The sequence below is a fragment of the Malus domestica genome, chromosome 12, assembly GCF_042453785.1.
Source record: "Malus domestica chromosome 12, GDT2T_hap1".
NCBI lineage: Eukaryota > Viridiplantae > Streptophyta > Magnoliopsida > Rosales > Rosaceae > Malus > Malus domestica.
In genome coordinates this window covers 29,313,884-29,327,995 of record NC_091672.1, presented here as the reverse complement: position 1 = coordinate 29,327,995, position 14,112 = coordinate 29,313,884, and the positions used below count along the sequence as shown (strand labels likewise).

The window sequence follows — 14,112 nt, the reverse complement described above, 5'->3', positions numbered from 1 at the left end:
AATAGATCATCATGCAACTCAAAACCATGATATTTCATTATATACTCCTGTTGCTGTCCGCATTGCCACTGATCAAAACGACATCAATATCTCCAGGAAAACAAGCAGAATCACTCATCAAATGGAATGACCACTTGTCTCCATCATGGCCACCTTCGCCACTCAATTCATGGTCCCTCACCAACCTCAACAGCCTTTGCAACTGGACTGCCATAGTCTGCACCAAAACCAGAACAGTTTCCGAAATAGACCTCTCCGGTATGAACATGTACAGAACATTGGCTCATTTCGACTTTTCCCTATTTCCAAATCTCACGCACTTCAACCTAAGTGGCAACCATTTCCTAGGGCCTATACCATCTGCCATTGGAAATCTCTCCAGGCTCACAACTTTGGACTTGAGTGGCAACTTCTTTCTTGATGACACTCCATACTCTAAAGGCAACCAATTCTCTGGCCCAATTCCGGACAGTATAGGTTTGATTTCTGGTCTTCAACATATTGACCTGAGTTGGAATCGTCTGGAAGGGAAAATTCCACCCTCTATAGGCCAACTCAGGGAGCTCCAGTACCTTGATCTTTCAGCCAACTCATTTATCTCGTCCAAACTTGAAAACAATAGCTTCAGCGGAACCATTTCAGTAGAAATTGGGTTGTTGATACAATTGCAGTATCTAAGCTTTTATTCCAACAAATTCAGCGGAGAGATTCCTCAGAGTCTAGGCAATTTATCTCAGTTTCAGGTACTCTATTTGTTCGATAACCACTTGACAGGAGAGATTCCTCAGAGTATAGGCAAATTGACTCAGCTTCAGGTACTCAAATTGTCCCATAACCACTTGACAGGAGAGATTCCTCAGAGTTTAGGCAAATTGACTCAGCTTCAGGTACTCCATTTGTCCCATAACCACTTGACATGAGAGATTCCTCAGGCCTCGTTTGGCACGTCGTATAAGAGCACCGGATAGTATTAATAGTACGAAACAGATGTTTGGTGAGTTTCGTATTAAATAAGCACCGGATTATTTAATCCGGCCCACTCATTTTATACACCTCCCACCCGCTTATTTATCCCAACCAAAACCTCTGTATAATTTAGTCGGGTAGAATGTCCATCTCTCTCACTCACTTCGTCCTCCCCCTCTCTCGCTCACTTCGTCCCCCTCTCTCGCTCACTTCGTCCCCCCATTGCTCCGCCACTCCTTCCTTCCCCAATAACACCGACCCCCGAACCTCCACATCTCCTCCGCCGCTCCCAGCAACCCAACTCCTTCTTTCTGCAGAATTCTCAGAACTCGAGCTGCAAAACGCTAACTTTTCGAATTGGGTTTCTCTAGGAATTGCAGAGAATTATAGGACTGGAGATGTTTTATGAGTTTTTAGCTTAATTGTTCCCTGATTTTGTTGATGGATTTGGGCGATTTGGGGGTGGGACGGAGAGATTTGGGACAACTTTGTGGCTGCTGGGTTCTTCCTGCATTTGACAACTTTGTTTTTTTCTATTCTTTTTCTTTTCCAGTAATCATCAAACTGGGTTTGGGGGGTGCAGAGAGATCTGCGAAAGAGAGAGAGGGATGGAGTTTGGGGGGTGCAGAGAGATCTGCGAAAAAAAAAGATGATTTCACTTCTTTTTTTTTTTAATTTTATTTTAAGTTTGATTTCTCTTATCCGGTATAATACCAAACACAGTATAAATAATACGGTCATTAATCCGATACTGCACCAAACGCCCGATTAATTTAGTCAGTACTATCCGATGACTATTTATCCTATCCGATAGAAATAGTCAGTACAGTCCGAGCTGCCAAACGAGGCCTCAGAGTCTAGGCAATCTATCTCAACTTCAGATATTCAATTTGTCCTCTAACAACTTGACAGGAGTGATCCCACGAATTTCAGGTATGTTGGACCTTAAGCTTCTTTCATTGTCTAATAACAATTTGACAGGGGTAATACCAACTCATCTGTTTCTCGCCGCAGGCTTAACACGTTTGTTCCACTTGGATCTCAGCAGCAATTCACTATCGGGTGCAATACCATCAGAATTGCGCATGCTCACAAGATTAGAGTATTTCAATGCCTCACACAATAATCTCTCAGGCGAAATCCCATCAGCATTATATCACATGTTTACTCTTAAGTAGATATGACTTCATATAATAAATTGACAGGGTCATTCCCAACTTGTGGCATTTTAAAAAATGTGCCAAAAAATGCTTTTGTTGGGTTTTGCAACAGTTGCAATTGCCTCCGTAAGGAAATAAAGAAAACATATACTATATTCTTGATAGCACTTTTGGAATTTGTATTGGAGGATTTACATTCAAATGTCCTTCTGCATGACTCCGTAAGCCATGGTTACCAACAGATACTATATTCTTGATAGCACTTTTGGAATTTGTACTGGAGGATTTACATTCAGTTAGTCCTTCTGCATGACTCCGTAAGCCATGGTTACCAACAAAAGCACTTTTTGGCGCATTTTTGAAAATGCCACAAGTTGGGAATGACCCTATCAATTTGTTATATGAGAAGTCATATCTACTTAGAGTAAACATGTGATATAATGCTGATGAGATTTCGCCTGAGAGATTATTGTGTGAGGCATTGAAATACTTTAATCTTGTGAGCATGCACAATTCTGATGGTATTGCACCCGATAGTGAATTGCTGCTGAGATCCAAGTGGAACAAACGTGTTAAGCCTGCGGCGAGAAACAGATGAGTTGGTATTACCCCTGTTAAATTGTTATTAGACAATGAAAGAAGCTTGAGGTCCAACATACCTGAAATCCGTGGGATCACTCCTGTCAAGTTGTTAGCGGACAAATTGAATATCTGAAGTTGAGATAGATTGCCTAGACTCTGAGGAATCTCTCATGTCAAGTGGTTATGGGACAAATGGAGTACCTGAAGCTGAGTCAATTTGCCTAGACTCTGAGGAATCTCTCATGTCAAGTGGTTATGGGACAAATAGAGTACCTGAAGCTGAGTCAATTTGCCTAGACTCTGAGGAATTTCTCCTGTCAAGTGGTTATGGGACAATTCGAGTACCTGAAGTTGAGTCAATTTGCCTATACTCTGAGGAATCTCTCCTGTCAAGTGGTTACGGGACAATTCGAGTACCTGAAGCTGAGTCAATTTGCCTATACTCTGAGGAATCTCTTCTGTCAAGTGGTTATCGAACAAATAGAGTACCTGAAGCTGAGATAAATTGCCTAGACTTTGAGGAATCTCTCCGCTGAATTTGTTAGAATAAAGGCTTAAATACTGCAATTGTGTCAACAGCCCAATTTTTGCTGAAATGGTTCTGCTGAAGCTATTGTTTTCAAGTTTGGACGAGATTAATGAGTTGGCTGAAAGATCAAGGTACTGGAGCTCCCTGAGTTGGCCTATAGAGGGTGAAATTTTCCCTTCCAGACGATTCCAACTCAGGTCAATATGTTGAAGACCAGAAATCAAACCTATACTGTCCGGAATTGGGCCAGAGAATTGGTTGCCTTTAGAGTATGGAGTGTCGTCAAGAAAGAAGTTGCCACTCAAGTCCAAAGTTGTGAGCCTGGAGAGATTTCTAATTGCAGATGGTATAGGCCCTAGGAAATGGTTGCCACTCAGGTTGAAGTGGATGAGATTTGGAAATAGGGAAAAGTCGAAATGAGCCAATGTTCCGTACATGTTTATACCGGAGAGGTCTATTTTGGAGACTTCTGGTTTTGGTGCAGACTATGGTAGTCCAGTTGCAGAGGTTGGTGAGGGACCATGAATTGAGTGGCGAAGGTGGCCATGATGATGGAGACAAGTGGTCATTCCATTTGATGAGTGATTCTGCTTGTTTTCCTGGAAATATTGATATCGTTTTGATCAGTGGCAATGCGAACAACAACAGGAGTATATAATGAAATGTCATGGTTTTGAGTTGCATGATGATCTATTATTTTTTGGTGGAGTTTTTCCCTTTGTCCAAGGCACAAATAAATCGTACGCGAATTGACTTCCAAGGGACGCGTAATGACAGCTTTCCAAGGGACGCGTAATGACTTCCAAGGGACGTAATGATAGCTTTCCAAAAAATAAAAGGGACGCGTAATGACAGCTTTCAAGGGACGCGTAATGGCTTCCAAGGATTGCGTAATGACTTCCAAGGGACGTAATGATAGCTTTCCAAAAAATAAAAGGGACGCGTATTGACTTCCAATAAAGGACTTCCAAGGGACGCGTAATGACAGCTTTCCAAGGGACGTGTAATGACAGCTTTCAAGGGACGCGTAATGACTTTCAAGGATTGCGTAATGACTTCCAAGGGACGTAATGACAGCTTTCCAAAAAATAAAGGGGACGCGTAATGAGGACGCGTATTGACTTCCAATAAAGGACGCGTAATGACTTCCAATAAGCTCAATGGATTGCCGCTGCCGGGCCCGCCGAAAGCTTCATTGGGTCGGCCGTTCCGAGAAGCTACCAGAAAGTACAAGTTTTTCTGAATTTCCTTTGTTTTTTTTTGTCGCAAGGTTTTTCTGTTTTTCATTTACTTTTTATTATATTATATGCATATGTTTGTGGTTCCTGAATTCTGAATTTCCATGGGCATTTGCAAATTTGTCCATTTCATTAGCCAATTGGCTAATTTTGTCGAGTGTGAAGATGTTTACAAATTTGTCCATTTGAATTTCTAGTTTAATTAATTTGATTAATTGTTACTTGAAGATTTTGCAAGTGTTTTGGTAAAAGACATGATCAACTCGGTTCACTTGCTGCTCTGCTGTTTGCTTTATTTGAAAATCACTCATCAGAACATCTGCTGCACTCTTCTAGATATTCTTTTTATTATTATTATTATGTGTTATGTGTTGTGTTTCTCGTGTTCACATGTGACACATTTCCAGTGTTCTAAAAGACGCTCTAGCGGCCGCCTAGACGGCGGTGCTCCGCCCCGATTAACCCAAAATCGTTTACTAAATCGGTAAAGTTATTAGGCGGCGTAAGGCGGACTCCTGGGAGGCCTAAACGGACGCTGGGCGGGCTAGAAGGAAGCTAGATGGTCTGGGCGGCCTGGGAAAATACGACTGGTCTAGCAAGAAGCAGGCGGACGCTGGCCAATCTGGGTGCTCTGCGCCTCACCGTCTTCTCTCCCCAAGCAAAGTCCACCTTTTCTTGCACAAGGATATCGACTACCTTTTGGCTGAAACCACACTTGGGTTCATCTGGTTTTCCCTTCATAACAGCACAACAGGGCTTTTATTAATCAGGCTTTCGAGTCGAGAGTTAAGAGTATCACTCACACCAGTAGATGCTGAGATTCCACCCTTTCCGCTTCCAGCATCAGTTACTTTTGCGGCGCGCCGTCTCCCTCTCGGTGTGACGATGGTTTACCAGACGAGAGAGAGTATGGATCTGCAATTGCGGATGTGATGATATGGCTGACGGCAACAATGGTTTTTGCAGTGAGCAGCTTAGGGTTTTATTGTGAAAAAGGTGAGTCGGTGAATGCATTGATTGGGAATCGGGAGGCTGTAGGAAATATAAGATGACAAATGGATAAGATGGCTTTGGGTTTTTGGTTAGGGTCCATTGCGCCCATCTATAATGTACTGGACAATTCTATTCAATGGTGAAACAAGGAATACAAGGTCCAAACCTTACATTTTATTAATGAAAAAGGCCCAAAAAAATTTATAGGCTTAGAAAATAATACAAAAGGTTAAAAAATAACATATTATTCAATGTATATTCACATATTATGTAGTAAATTGAATTAATTTATATGATGTACAATAAAATTACTTAAATCCGCCTAGGCCGCCTAGGCGCCCGCCTAGACCCGCCTAGGCGTTAGGCGCCAACCTGCCGTCCGACTAGCGCCTAGCGTTTTTTAGAATCTTGCACATTTCCATGCCTCAACCCACACACTAGACGTTGACGCCTGACATTTATTCGTCAACTTCACACTTGACCAAGACAACTCTTAATTGAGTTGAAAAATCCTTTCCAAATTTCCAAGCGTAAAGAAAGGATTAGAAACTCTATGCCTCCGAAATTTCACGCAGTTAGACTACGAATAAACAAAAAATTATTGCAAACAAATTTTGAGAAAAGAAATTATCGTATAAATACTAGCGATAAAACTTACAACTAGCAGGAACAGAACAGACCAGAGCCAATTGTAACTCACTTACTCTGTTTCACACAAAGCACTAGGGAGTCCGGGATACACGTACATCAGAGGGCACCAAAACACCAAAGGGAATAGGCACCTGCAAACAATGAGGTTGCAAACTCAGACGAAAATGGATGTTTAAGTTCTAAATAAAACATGGGTGATATGAAGCTCATTTGCCTCATACGAACCATTACATCCGCAGAACCTAAAACAGATAGCAAATACGGGTCGCCAGGACATTGTAGAATTCATGTTTTGCTAGTTGCAAATACCAGTGCTTGTGTCATTTTATGATATTACTTTTTTTTAACAGCATTCGTGCTGATACATTGACACGAAATAATTCGCCTCAGATCGACTAGTGAACAAAAGAAACCATATAGACGCGAAAACATGTAAATCCGATAACAAAGTAAATGAGATACCAATCTTCAAACCATTCGATAAAACACTTTGAAACTCCATTAACATGTGAATATTTTCGTGTGGTACTTATCAACGAAATTGAAAACGGTGATCCAAAAATGGACGGCAGAATTATGAGGTATCAAAACTTCAATTTCCCAATAGGGACCAACATTTCAGTTCCAAGTATTTCAGTTCTAATTTGTTACACAACGGCCTGAATGGATCCGCCTCTCACTGCAGCAACTCAATACCATGGCAATGGTAAAGTAGTGTCTTTTTCCGCTCGTAAGTCAGTCGTAGTTATTGTTTTCGAATCTCAGAAAACAGCTAAAACACAACTAATAAGAAACAGAAACTAAATCCTCAACTCCCGAATAAACATAAATTTCGTGACACCGCATTAAACAAGAGAATATTGCACAATTTTTTTGAGAAACAAAATTATTGCCCAAATACAAGGAATTTAGATTTAAATATAGCAGGAAACGGAAATGGCACAAGTCAGTAGTAACTCACCTACTTAGGAGTCTAGGATACATGAGCATCCGAGGGCACCAGAACACCAAGTGAATAGAGCCCCAAAAGCTGTAAATAAGACATGGCACACCATATTTGACTGATATCAATACTATGCCAAATACTACCAAACTGAATGAAGAAATCTCACTACGCATTTGCAATGAGATGCAAACTCGGAGTCCCGGACTAAAATTGATGTTTAAGTCCTAAATAAAAAATGGGTGAAATGAAGCTCATTTGCCTCATAAGAACCAACCAAAAACAGAGAAAATGCCTCTGAAATGTAGAGGCTTAAACATCTGCAGGACTTAAAACAGAAGCCAAACACGGGTCACCAGGACACTGCAAAAATTCATGTTTTTCTAGTTGCAAATACCAGTGCTTGTGTTATTTTATGATATACTTTTTCTACAGCGCTCATCTTCGCCTCGGACTAGTGACACAAAACCGAACGTAATGGCGTTCTAGGATTCATATAGCCGACCCCACTTAGTGGGAAAAGGCTTTGTTCTTATTGTTGTAGACTAGTGAACGAAAGAAACCATATACAAGCAAAATTCATGAAAATCGAACAATAAATAAATAAATGAATGCGATATCAGTCCAAATTATTCAAGAAGGAATAACTTGTTGGTTTCATCAAACACTTTAAAATTCCAGGAACAAGTGAATAATTTCGCGTAGTACTTTCGGACAAAATTGAAACCGGTGTTCCACCCTGGTGGATTCGGCCTTCCACTTCAACCCATTGCATCCCACCTCTCAAACCCCCCTCTCTACCCATAGTTTAGAATATAGCATAGATTATCCTATCATTTGTAATAAACAAAAAAAAAATTGTGACCCTACCTTGTTGTATCCTACTATATTTCGGAGCAAAAACACAGATAAATTCCATTAAATCACTAATTAGCCATTTATCTAATTCTTAAAAAACTGGTGTCATATAAGTTACTTTCCTAGACATGATCTCTATGTACTCCAATCGATTATATGCAAACAAAGCTTTGAGCTTACTGCCAGTCGGATCCACGCTATTGGCCACGACGTTGACCACCAACTCTCCGACCGGTAGACCTTCCCGCACTCTATCCCAATTCCCAAACCCGGGAAATTTTTCAATGTGCTCGGGATCTTATTATATAAATGGAGAGAAGTTTCTCTTTTTCCAAGTGTCCCTAGACTTCCTGCACTTGTATAATGATATATAACGTATGTAACCGTGTTTCGAGCACACTGAAAATCTTTTCCATTTTATGCCCTGCCCTCTTTAAATGTTCCCTTAAATTTTTATTTTAGTTGGATTGGATTTGTTTGATTTCATATCCATATTTTCAAGGGAAAATTTTCCAATTTAGAAACGAAAAAAGCATACCATTATTTGCTACCAAGTAATGTGCATTTTGGTAATTATAATTTTAAATACTTTATAGTTTACTATATCTAGAAGATTTTGTTTTCCAATCATTTGACTCATTACCATGTTTGGTAATTAGAAAATAATGGTACTCCTACTATAAATAAGGGTACATCAATCTCCGTAATTTCATCTTTTACTCGAAATTTCATTACTAATCACACATTTTGACTCTTGGAAAAGAGAGATGGAGAAATCCACACTCAAGTTGACTTTCTTGGTGACTCTTCTGGTTTTTGTCTTTTGTAAGTCTTTCTCACATTGCGTTTTGTTAACATACTTGTATGGTTATTTGTCCGCAATCCACGTACTTGAACATACCGCTTCACGAGCTCTTTGTTGATGTCACATTATTAGTTGATTTCAACTACAAGAATATTGACAGTGTTTAAAATATCGATATGCAATTTTATGGAAATAACGATTGATAGATCGATATTGATGCCTTCGATGAAAATTACAGAAATTTGCAATGAGGTGGGTATATTAACTCATTCATATTTAGTTGAAATTAGAGAAAAAATTCTCAAAAATAAATTCAAAAGTTCAAAATCTGCAATAGGTTCCGACCAAATTTTTGTAGTAAATTAGTAAATATCGTCGATATTAATTGATTTTCTTATATTCCGTAGATACAGGGTGAAGTTTGCATTTCACCCCCTAGCAATATCGATCCTTGATTTTTCGAACATTTCGACAGTAATATCGATAATTCCTTAGATAATTTAAACAATGCATATTGTTATGATATGGATAACTATATAATCTATGTATCCATGAAATCAATAAATAGACGACATGTCTATAGTTGGCAACATGTCTGTTGATGCACAAAATCAGTAGGGACTTTGGTACAACATAAAGTGTCAAGTTTGTGACATTCGCTAGATTGCTCCGGTCACTAGTGTAGATAAATATACAAATGGATAGAGACAGGAAAGCAAACACGAGATGCACGTGGTTCACTCAGATTGGCTACGTCCACGGAGTAGAGGAGTTCTCATTAATTGTGAAGGGTTAACACAAGTAGATAGGTTCAAACTCTCCTTTAGTGAGTACTAGTGAATGATTTAGTACAAATGACATTCGGAAATATTGTGAGAAAATGATCTTTATTTATAGAAGAGAGTTTCTAGTTTCATTCTGACATTGACACGTGTCGTGTTGTGATTGGCTTATGATGTTGACACGTGTCGCGCTATGATTGGCTTCTGATGTCGACACGTGTCGCGCTGTGATTGGCCTCCTGGTTGGAGGGAAACTCTTCTGGGTCCTTGACGGTATATCGTTGACCGGTGCTCAGTAGTTTCGGGATTGATCAAGTATAGTACAAACAATGTCGATATGATTTTTGACATCTGGTGGTTGGACATGCCATGTGATCTCGTGGCATGCCACATGGTTCTCTGTATGAATAATATTTTATAAAATGGCAGGTTTTTCAAAAGAAACTGAAGCAGCAAGAGTCCCAACAGATGGAGTTGGACTTGGAGGTTTGGCATCTGTGTAACCAGCAGAAGGTGAAAAGAGGTGCAGTTTTTGGTGGCAATGCAGCCAGATATGCCCTCCGGGATGCGACGGCAAAGTTTGTTATCGTGATGGACGTTGTGGATGTACTTGCTAAACCATTTTTTGTTTTCTTAGGAGAATAAAAAAAGATGATGTCTTTGAACAAGAAAAACAATAGAAAATAAATATTAAAAATCTAGATAAATTGAACATAACGTTTCAATTTGATCTAATTTACATAAAGATGATATCCACGTGTAGTGCCTCGAGAGATATTTCAGTGTGACCAGTACACAGGGTGATACATTACGTGTCACTATATAAATAGTGAGATATGTGTGTTAACAATTAATAACTTAAAAAATAAAATTTCCCACCACTTATATAAAAACACGTAATGTACCATCCGTGTTCCATTTATAATGAAAAATTTCTCTAATGCCTCGATTTCAATTTTTTTGGTCATTGTGATTGGTTTGGTTATAAATTTTAGTCAATGGCGATTTATGTTTGGAAAAAACAAATCCGTTTGTTTTCAGAAAAAAAAAAAGATTTTTTTAACCAAAATGATCTGTGAGATTTTCATAGCATCTCATTTTGGTTGCTGAGATTTAAATCAATAGAAGTGGTATTTACCGTCAATCATTTTGTCCATTTGTGAAAAATCTCCATTAAAATTCAAGAAACCACCAATTCAAGGTGAGGGGGTGATTTGATACCATCAATTTAACGAATATTTCTTATTGAAGAATCAAAATCATTTTAGGGTGATTTCAAATTAGTCTCAACTTTTTAAAACATTTTAAATAACTACCTAACGTTTTAAAAATTAGACATATGTTAGGTCACCGACATTAAGTAATGACTTTACCAACATTAACTGATGATGTTTCTAGCATTAAATGATGGGGTAGACAAACAATAAAGTTGGTCTTTACTAATCGACATCTTTGGAGCTTTGATTCACCAAACCTACTCCTTTCAACCAAGTTAAGCCATAAATTTGCTTAGCTAAAATGCATTGATTTGGAAACTCAAAGCTTTATAGACGACTTCAGAGTAAAACTATGCTTTAATTGTCCACATCATCACTTAACGCTAGTGAATCTATCAAATTTTTACTTTCTAAACGTAAATAGCTATTCGGAATGTTTTAAAAGATTAGGACCAATTTGAAATTACCTCTTAAAATTCGATAGTTGTCCGACTAAATTATTTATATTTTTTCTTCACCATTAAAATGTCATATGGTCGCCATTCAGTACTACGATCTGGTGGTATTCCTCTTTACTTGGAAGTGAGAGATCTTAGGTTCGAACCTCGTGGATGGCAAATTCGATACCAAATTAGGTTGTCCATTATGTGGTTTAGCCAAACTCTCCCTTCCCTAATATAATATCGATGTACTCAAAAAAAAAAAAAAAAAGTCATATGGTCACCCAATGGGCCACTTATCACATACCCAAATGCCCATATTCTATAAGGCCCAGCAGTCCACTCTCAAAATCTATTTTTCTTTCTTATTTTTCTGAAAATAAAAATTAATTTAGAAAGGAAAGAGCAGAGAAAAATTGAGAGAGAGAGAGATGGGGAGGGAGGTATCAGAGAGCTGCGTGGATAGTCTACTAACAGAGATGGTCTCCATGTACTGCAATCGGTTATACGCCAACAAGCCCGAGCTCGCCGCCAGTAGGATCGACGCTATTGGCTACCAGGTCGGCCACCAGCTCTCCGAGCGGTACACCTTCCCGCACTCTATCCCACCCACCCTGCCCTCTCTAATTGTCCTTTAATTTCATTGTAATTGAATTGCCTTTGTTTGATTTCACGGATTATGGGTTTTTAGATCTGAAAATGCATATTTTCAAAGTGTTTGATTTCGAAATTTGTCCACTTTTTTCCGTTTTTAATCGTTTGGTAGAGTGTTTGGTTGCTTAGAAAATGTGGGAAAGTAATTCCAAGTGTTTGATTTCGAAATTTGTTCTCGTTTTTCCGTTTGTAATGATTTGGCGGAGTGTTTGGTTGCTGATGAAATGTGGGAAAGTAATTCGAAGTGTTTGATTTCGAAATTTTTTCTCTTTTTTTTTGGTTCGTAGTGATTTGGTAGAGTGTATCGTTGCTGATGAAATGTGGGAAAATAATTCGAAGTGTTTGATTTCGACATTTTTTTCTCTTTTTCCCGATGATTTGGTATAGTGTTTGGTTGCTGGGAAAATGTGGGAAAGGAAAGCACATGTATGTGGCATTGAATCCTATGCTATTTTAGGTCTGCTTATAACTTAAAGTAAACAAAATAATGCTCATTGTAAATCCTAATCAAATTGTAGGAATAGGAGTGTGATTATGGTTATATTTTACTTGTTAGGTACACGATGGAGCGGCCTCGGTTTACTGATCATCTGGATGCAATTAAGTTCATCTGCAAGGACTTCTGGTCCGAGCTCTTCAAGAAGCAGATTGACAACTTAAAGACGAATCATAGAGTAAATTTTTAGAATCATTTACTGAATTGGGGTTCTATATAGGTTCTTTGTTAAGGTTAATTTGATAAGACTAAGATGGTGTTTGTGTTGTAGGGTACTTTTGTATTGCAAGATAATCGATTTCGTTGGGTTTCACGCATGTCACTTGATCCTTCCGAGAATGGAGACTTGTCTCAAGAAAATGCTGAGGCGGCTGAAAACAAGGCAGCACAAGAACCAAACATGCATCTCCATTTCTCGTGTGGAGTCATAAAAGGGGCTCTTCATAACTTGGGGATTGCTTGTGCCGTTTCTGCTGACCCGTCCCAACTTCCTGCATGTAAGTTGTTCTCTCTTTAGTGCTTTAGAATTATGAATACAATTTCTGTGCACATTTTAGATTCATCTAGCAATGCTGTATATGATATTTTGTTTGACAATAATAAACCCATTGATGTAAAGTTGGAAAATTTGATATATCTGCGATAATTCATTGTTTTTGGAGTAAATCATCTGTAGAATCTATACCCTTTGCTATCCACTTATATGTTAAGCATCACTTTGCAGTGTCAGCTGCCAATATCCTCTTTGTAATCTTACCAAAAGTGGGTCAAGTTATAAAATTTTGGGCTAGTGAATAAATGTCCGTCTGTATCCCGCTAGTCAAGAGATGGTGATTTGAACCTATGATAGTTGCTTTAGTGTTTTTTGACTTATTTTAGGCGGTTCATGTTTAATTAGAGAGCAGTATATTACTTTGAAGTGTAGTAGACGGGAAGAGGACGGGAATTTTGTTGTCCAGCCATGCTTAGAATTCCATATTTCCTGGATAAGATGTGACGAAATCAATCATAATCTGCCCTGTGTATTCTGCTCGTGGGCTCAAGTTTCTGTTTCCGAGAATCAACACTTGGTGTATCACGGGTTTCACTTTGACTGCCTTACTCTTGGAATACAAATGGTGTTGGTTGATTCAATAGCTTGTCATGCAAACTTGTTTTATCCTATAAAAGCATCAAAAGCCTCAACTCTTGAATATTTGGAGTTTTGGATGGTTTTATCCTTTGGTTTTTTGACGTCGTGCTGCTTGCAGCTTGTTCCGTTCTTGCAATTTGACATCAATAAATATCTGTGTCTATTTTCTTTCATACATATCTGTCTCGTTATTATTTCATGCACTGAAATACTGAAACTGATATGATCTCACGACTCTCTCGACGTATATTCCATTCGTTGGCAAGTTTTCTTAAACTAAAAGATTATATCTGTTTGGTTTGCTGGCCTCCTTGTAGTAATGATCGATTCTTTTTGCTGAAATTGTTGAACAGGTTCATTCGTGGTTCGTATAAAGCCCTGATGAATGCTTGTCCAAGGAACTTTCGGAAAAGTTGTGGTTTAATTCATCGGCTCGTGAAGATTTGTAAATCTTCTCCTTTCTCTTATGTACAAGAATTTATACTTTGATTTCGGAATTTCGTTGTAACCTTCAAACTGAGAAGATTCATCTGGGAGAAATCACAAGATTGTTGTACCTACTGGTGTTGTGAGTGTGCTAATGTAGGAGAATGTCAACAAACATAAATTGTTTTTATCCAAAATTCCTAATACAGGACGTTGAGACCACAAGATTTACTTGAACCA

General features: G+C 38.7%; 2 protein-coding genes and 1 long non-coding RNA gene across 4 annotated transcripts; 2 read left to right on the top strand and 1 right to left on the bottom strand.

The window, feature by feature from the left end:
* Positions 1-26: 26 nt before the first annotated feature.
* Positions 27-1,375, top strand: LOC139187565 (leucine-rich repeat receptor-like serine/threonine-protein kinase BAM3). The gene is made up of 2 exons (XM_070809192.1): positions 27-887; positions 1,100-1,375. Exons 1-2 carry the CDS (start codon positions 27-29, stop codon positions 1,373-1,375), a joined length of 1,137 nt encoding a protein of 378 aa, XP_070665293.1.
* Positions 1,376-2,294: 919 nt separating this feature from the next.
* LOC139190017 (uncharacterized) lies at positions 2,295-3,916 on the bottom strand. Its single transcript, XR_011573980.1, has 2 exons — positions 2,786-3,916; positions 2,295-2,704 (listed from the first exon to the last, which is right to left on the bottom strand). It is a non-coding gene; the product is annotated as an uncharacterized lncRNA (long non-coding RNA).
* Positions 3,917-11,517: 7,601 nt separating this feature from the next.
* Positions 11,518-14,109, top strand: LOC103450981 (uncharacterized). 2 transcript variants are annotated; one of them, XM_017336348.3, is made up of 4 exons: positions 11,518-11,747; positions 12,375-12,492; positions 12,586-12,811; positions 13,800-14,109. In XM_017336348.3, the coding sequence occupies exons 1-4, from the start codon at positions 11,596-11,598 to the stop codon at positions 13,826-13,828; spliced, it is 525 nt and encodes a 174-aa protein (XP_017191837.2). In that variant the 5' UTR covers positions 11,518-11,595; the 3' UTR covers positions 13,829-14,109. The 2 variants fall into 2 exon arrangements, with proteins under 2 accessions (XP_017191837.2, XP_070665717.1); XM_070809616.1 differs by having other exon boundaries at positions 11,554-11,753; positions 12,381-12,492.
* The last annotated feature ends 3 nt before the right edge of the window (positions 14,110-14,112 follow it).

Coding starts and splice junctions, on each gene's coding strand:
- LOC139187565 (XM_070809192.1), top strand. CDS start 27: ATGATATTTCATTATATACTCCTGTTGCTGTCCGCATTGCCACTGATC. Junction 888..1,099: donor GCAAATTGACTCAGCTTCAG/GTACTCCATTTG, acceptor TGTATAATTTAG/TCGGGTAGAATGTCCATCTC.
- LOC103450981 (XM_017336348.3), top strand. CDS start 11,596: ATGGGGAGGGAGGTATCAGAGAGCTGCGTGGATAGTCTACTAACAGAG. Junction 11,748..12,374: donor GGCCACCAGCTCTCCGAGCG/GTACACCTTCCC, acceptor TTTACTTGTTAG/GTACACGATGGAGCGGCCTC. Junction 12,812..13,799: donor CCCGTCCCAACTTCCTGCAT/GTAAGTTGTTCT, acceptor ATTGTTGAACAG/GTTCATTCGTGGTTCGTATA.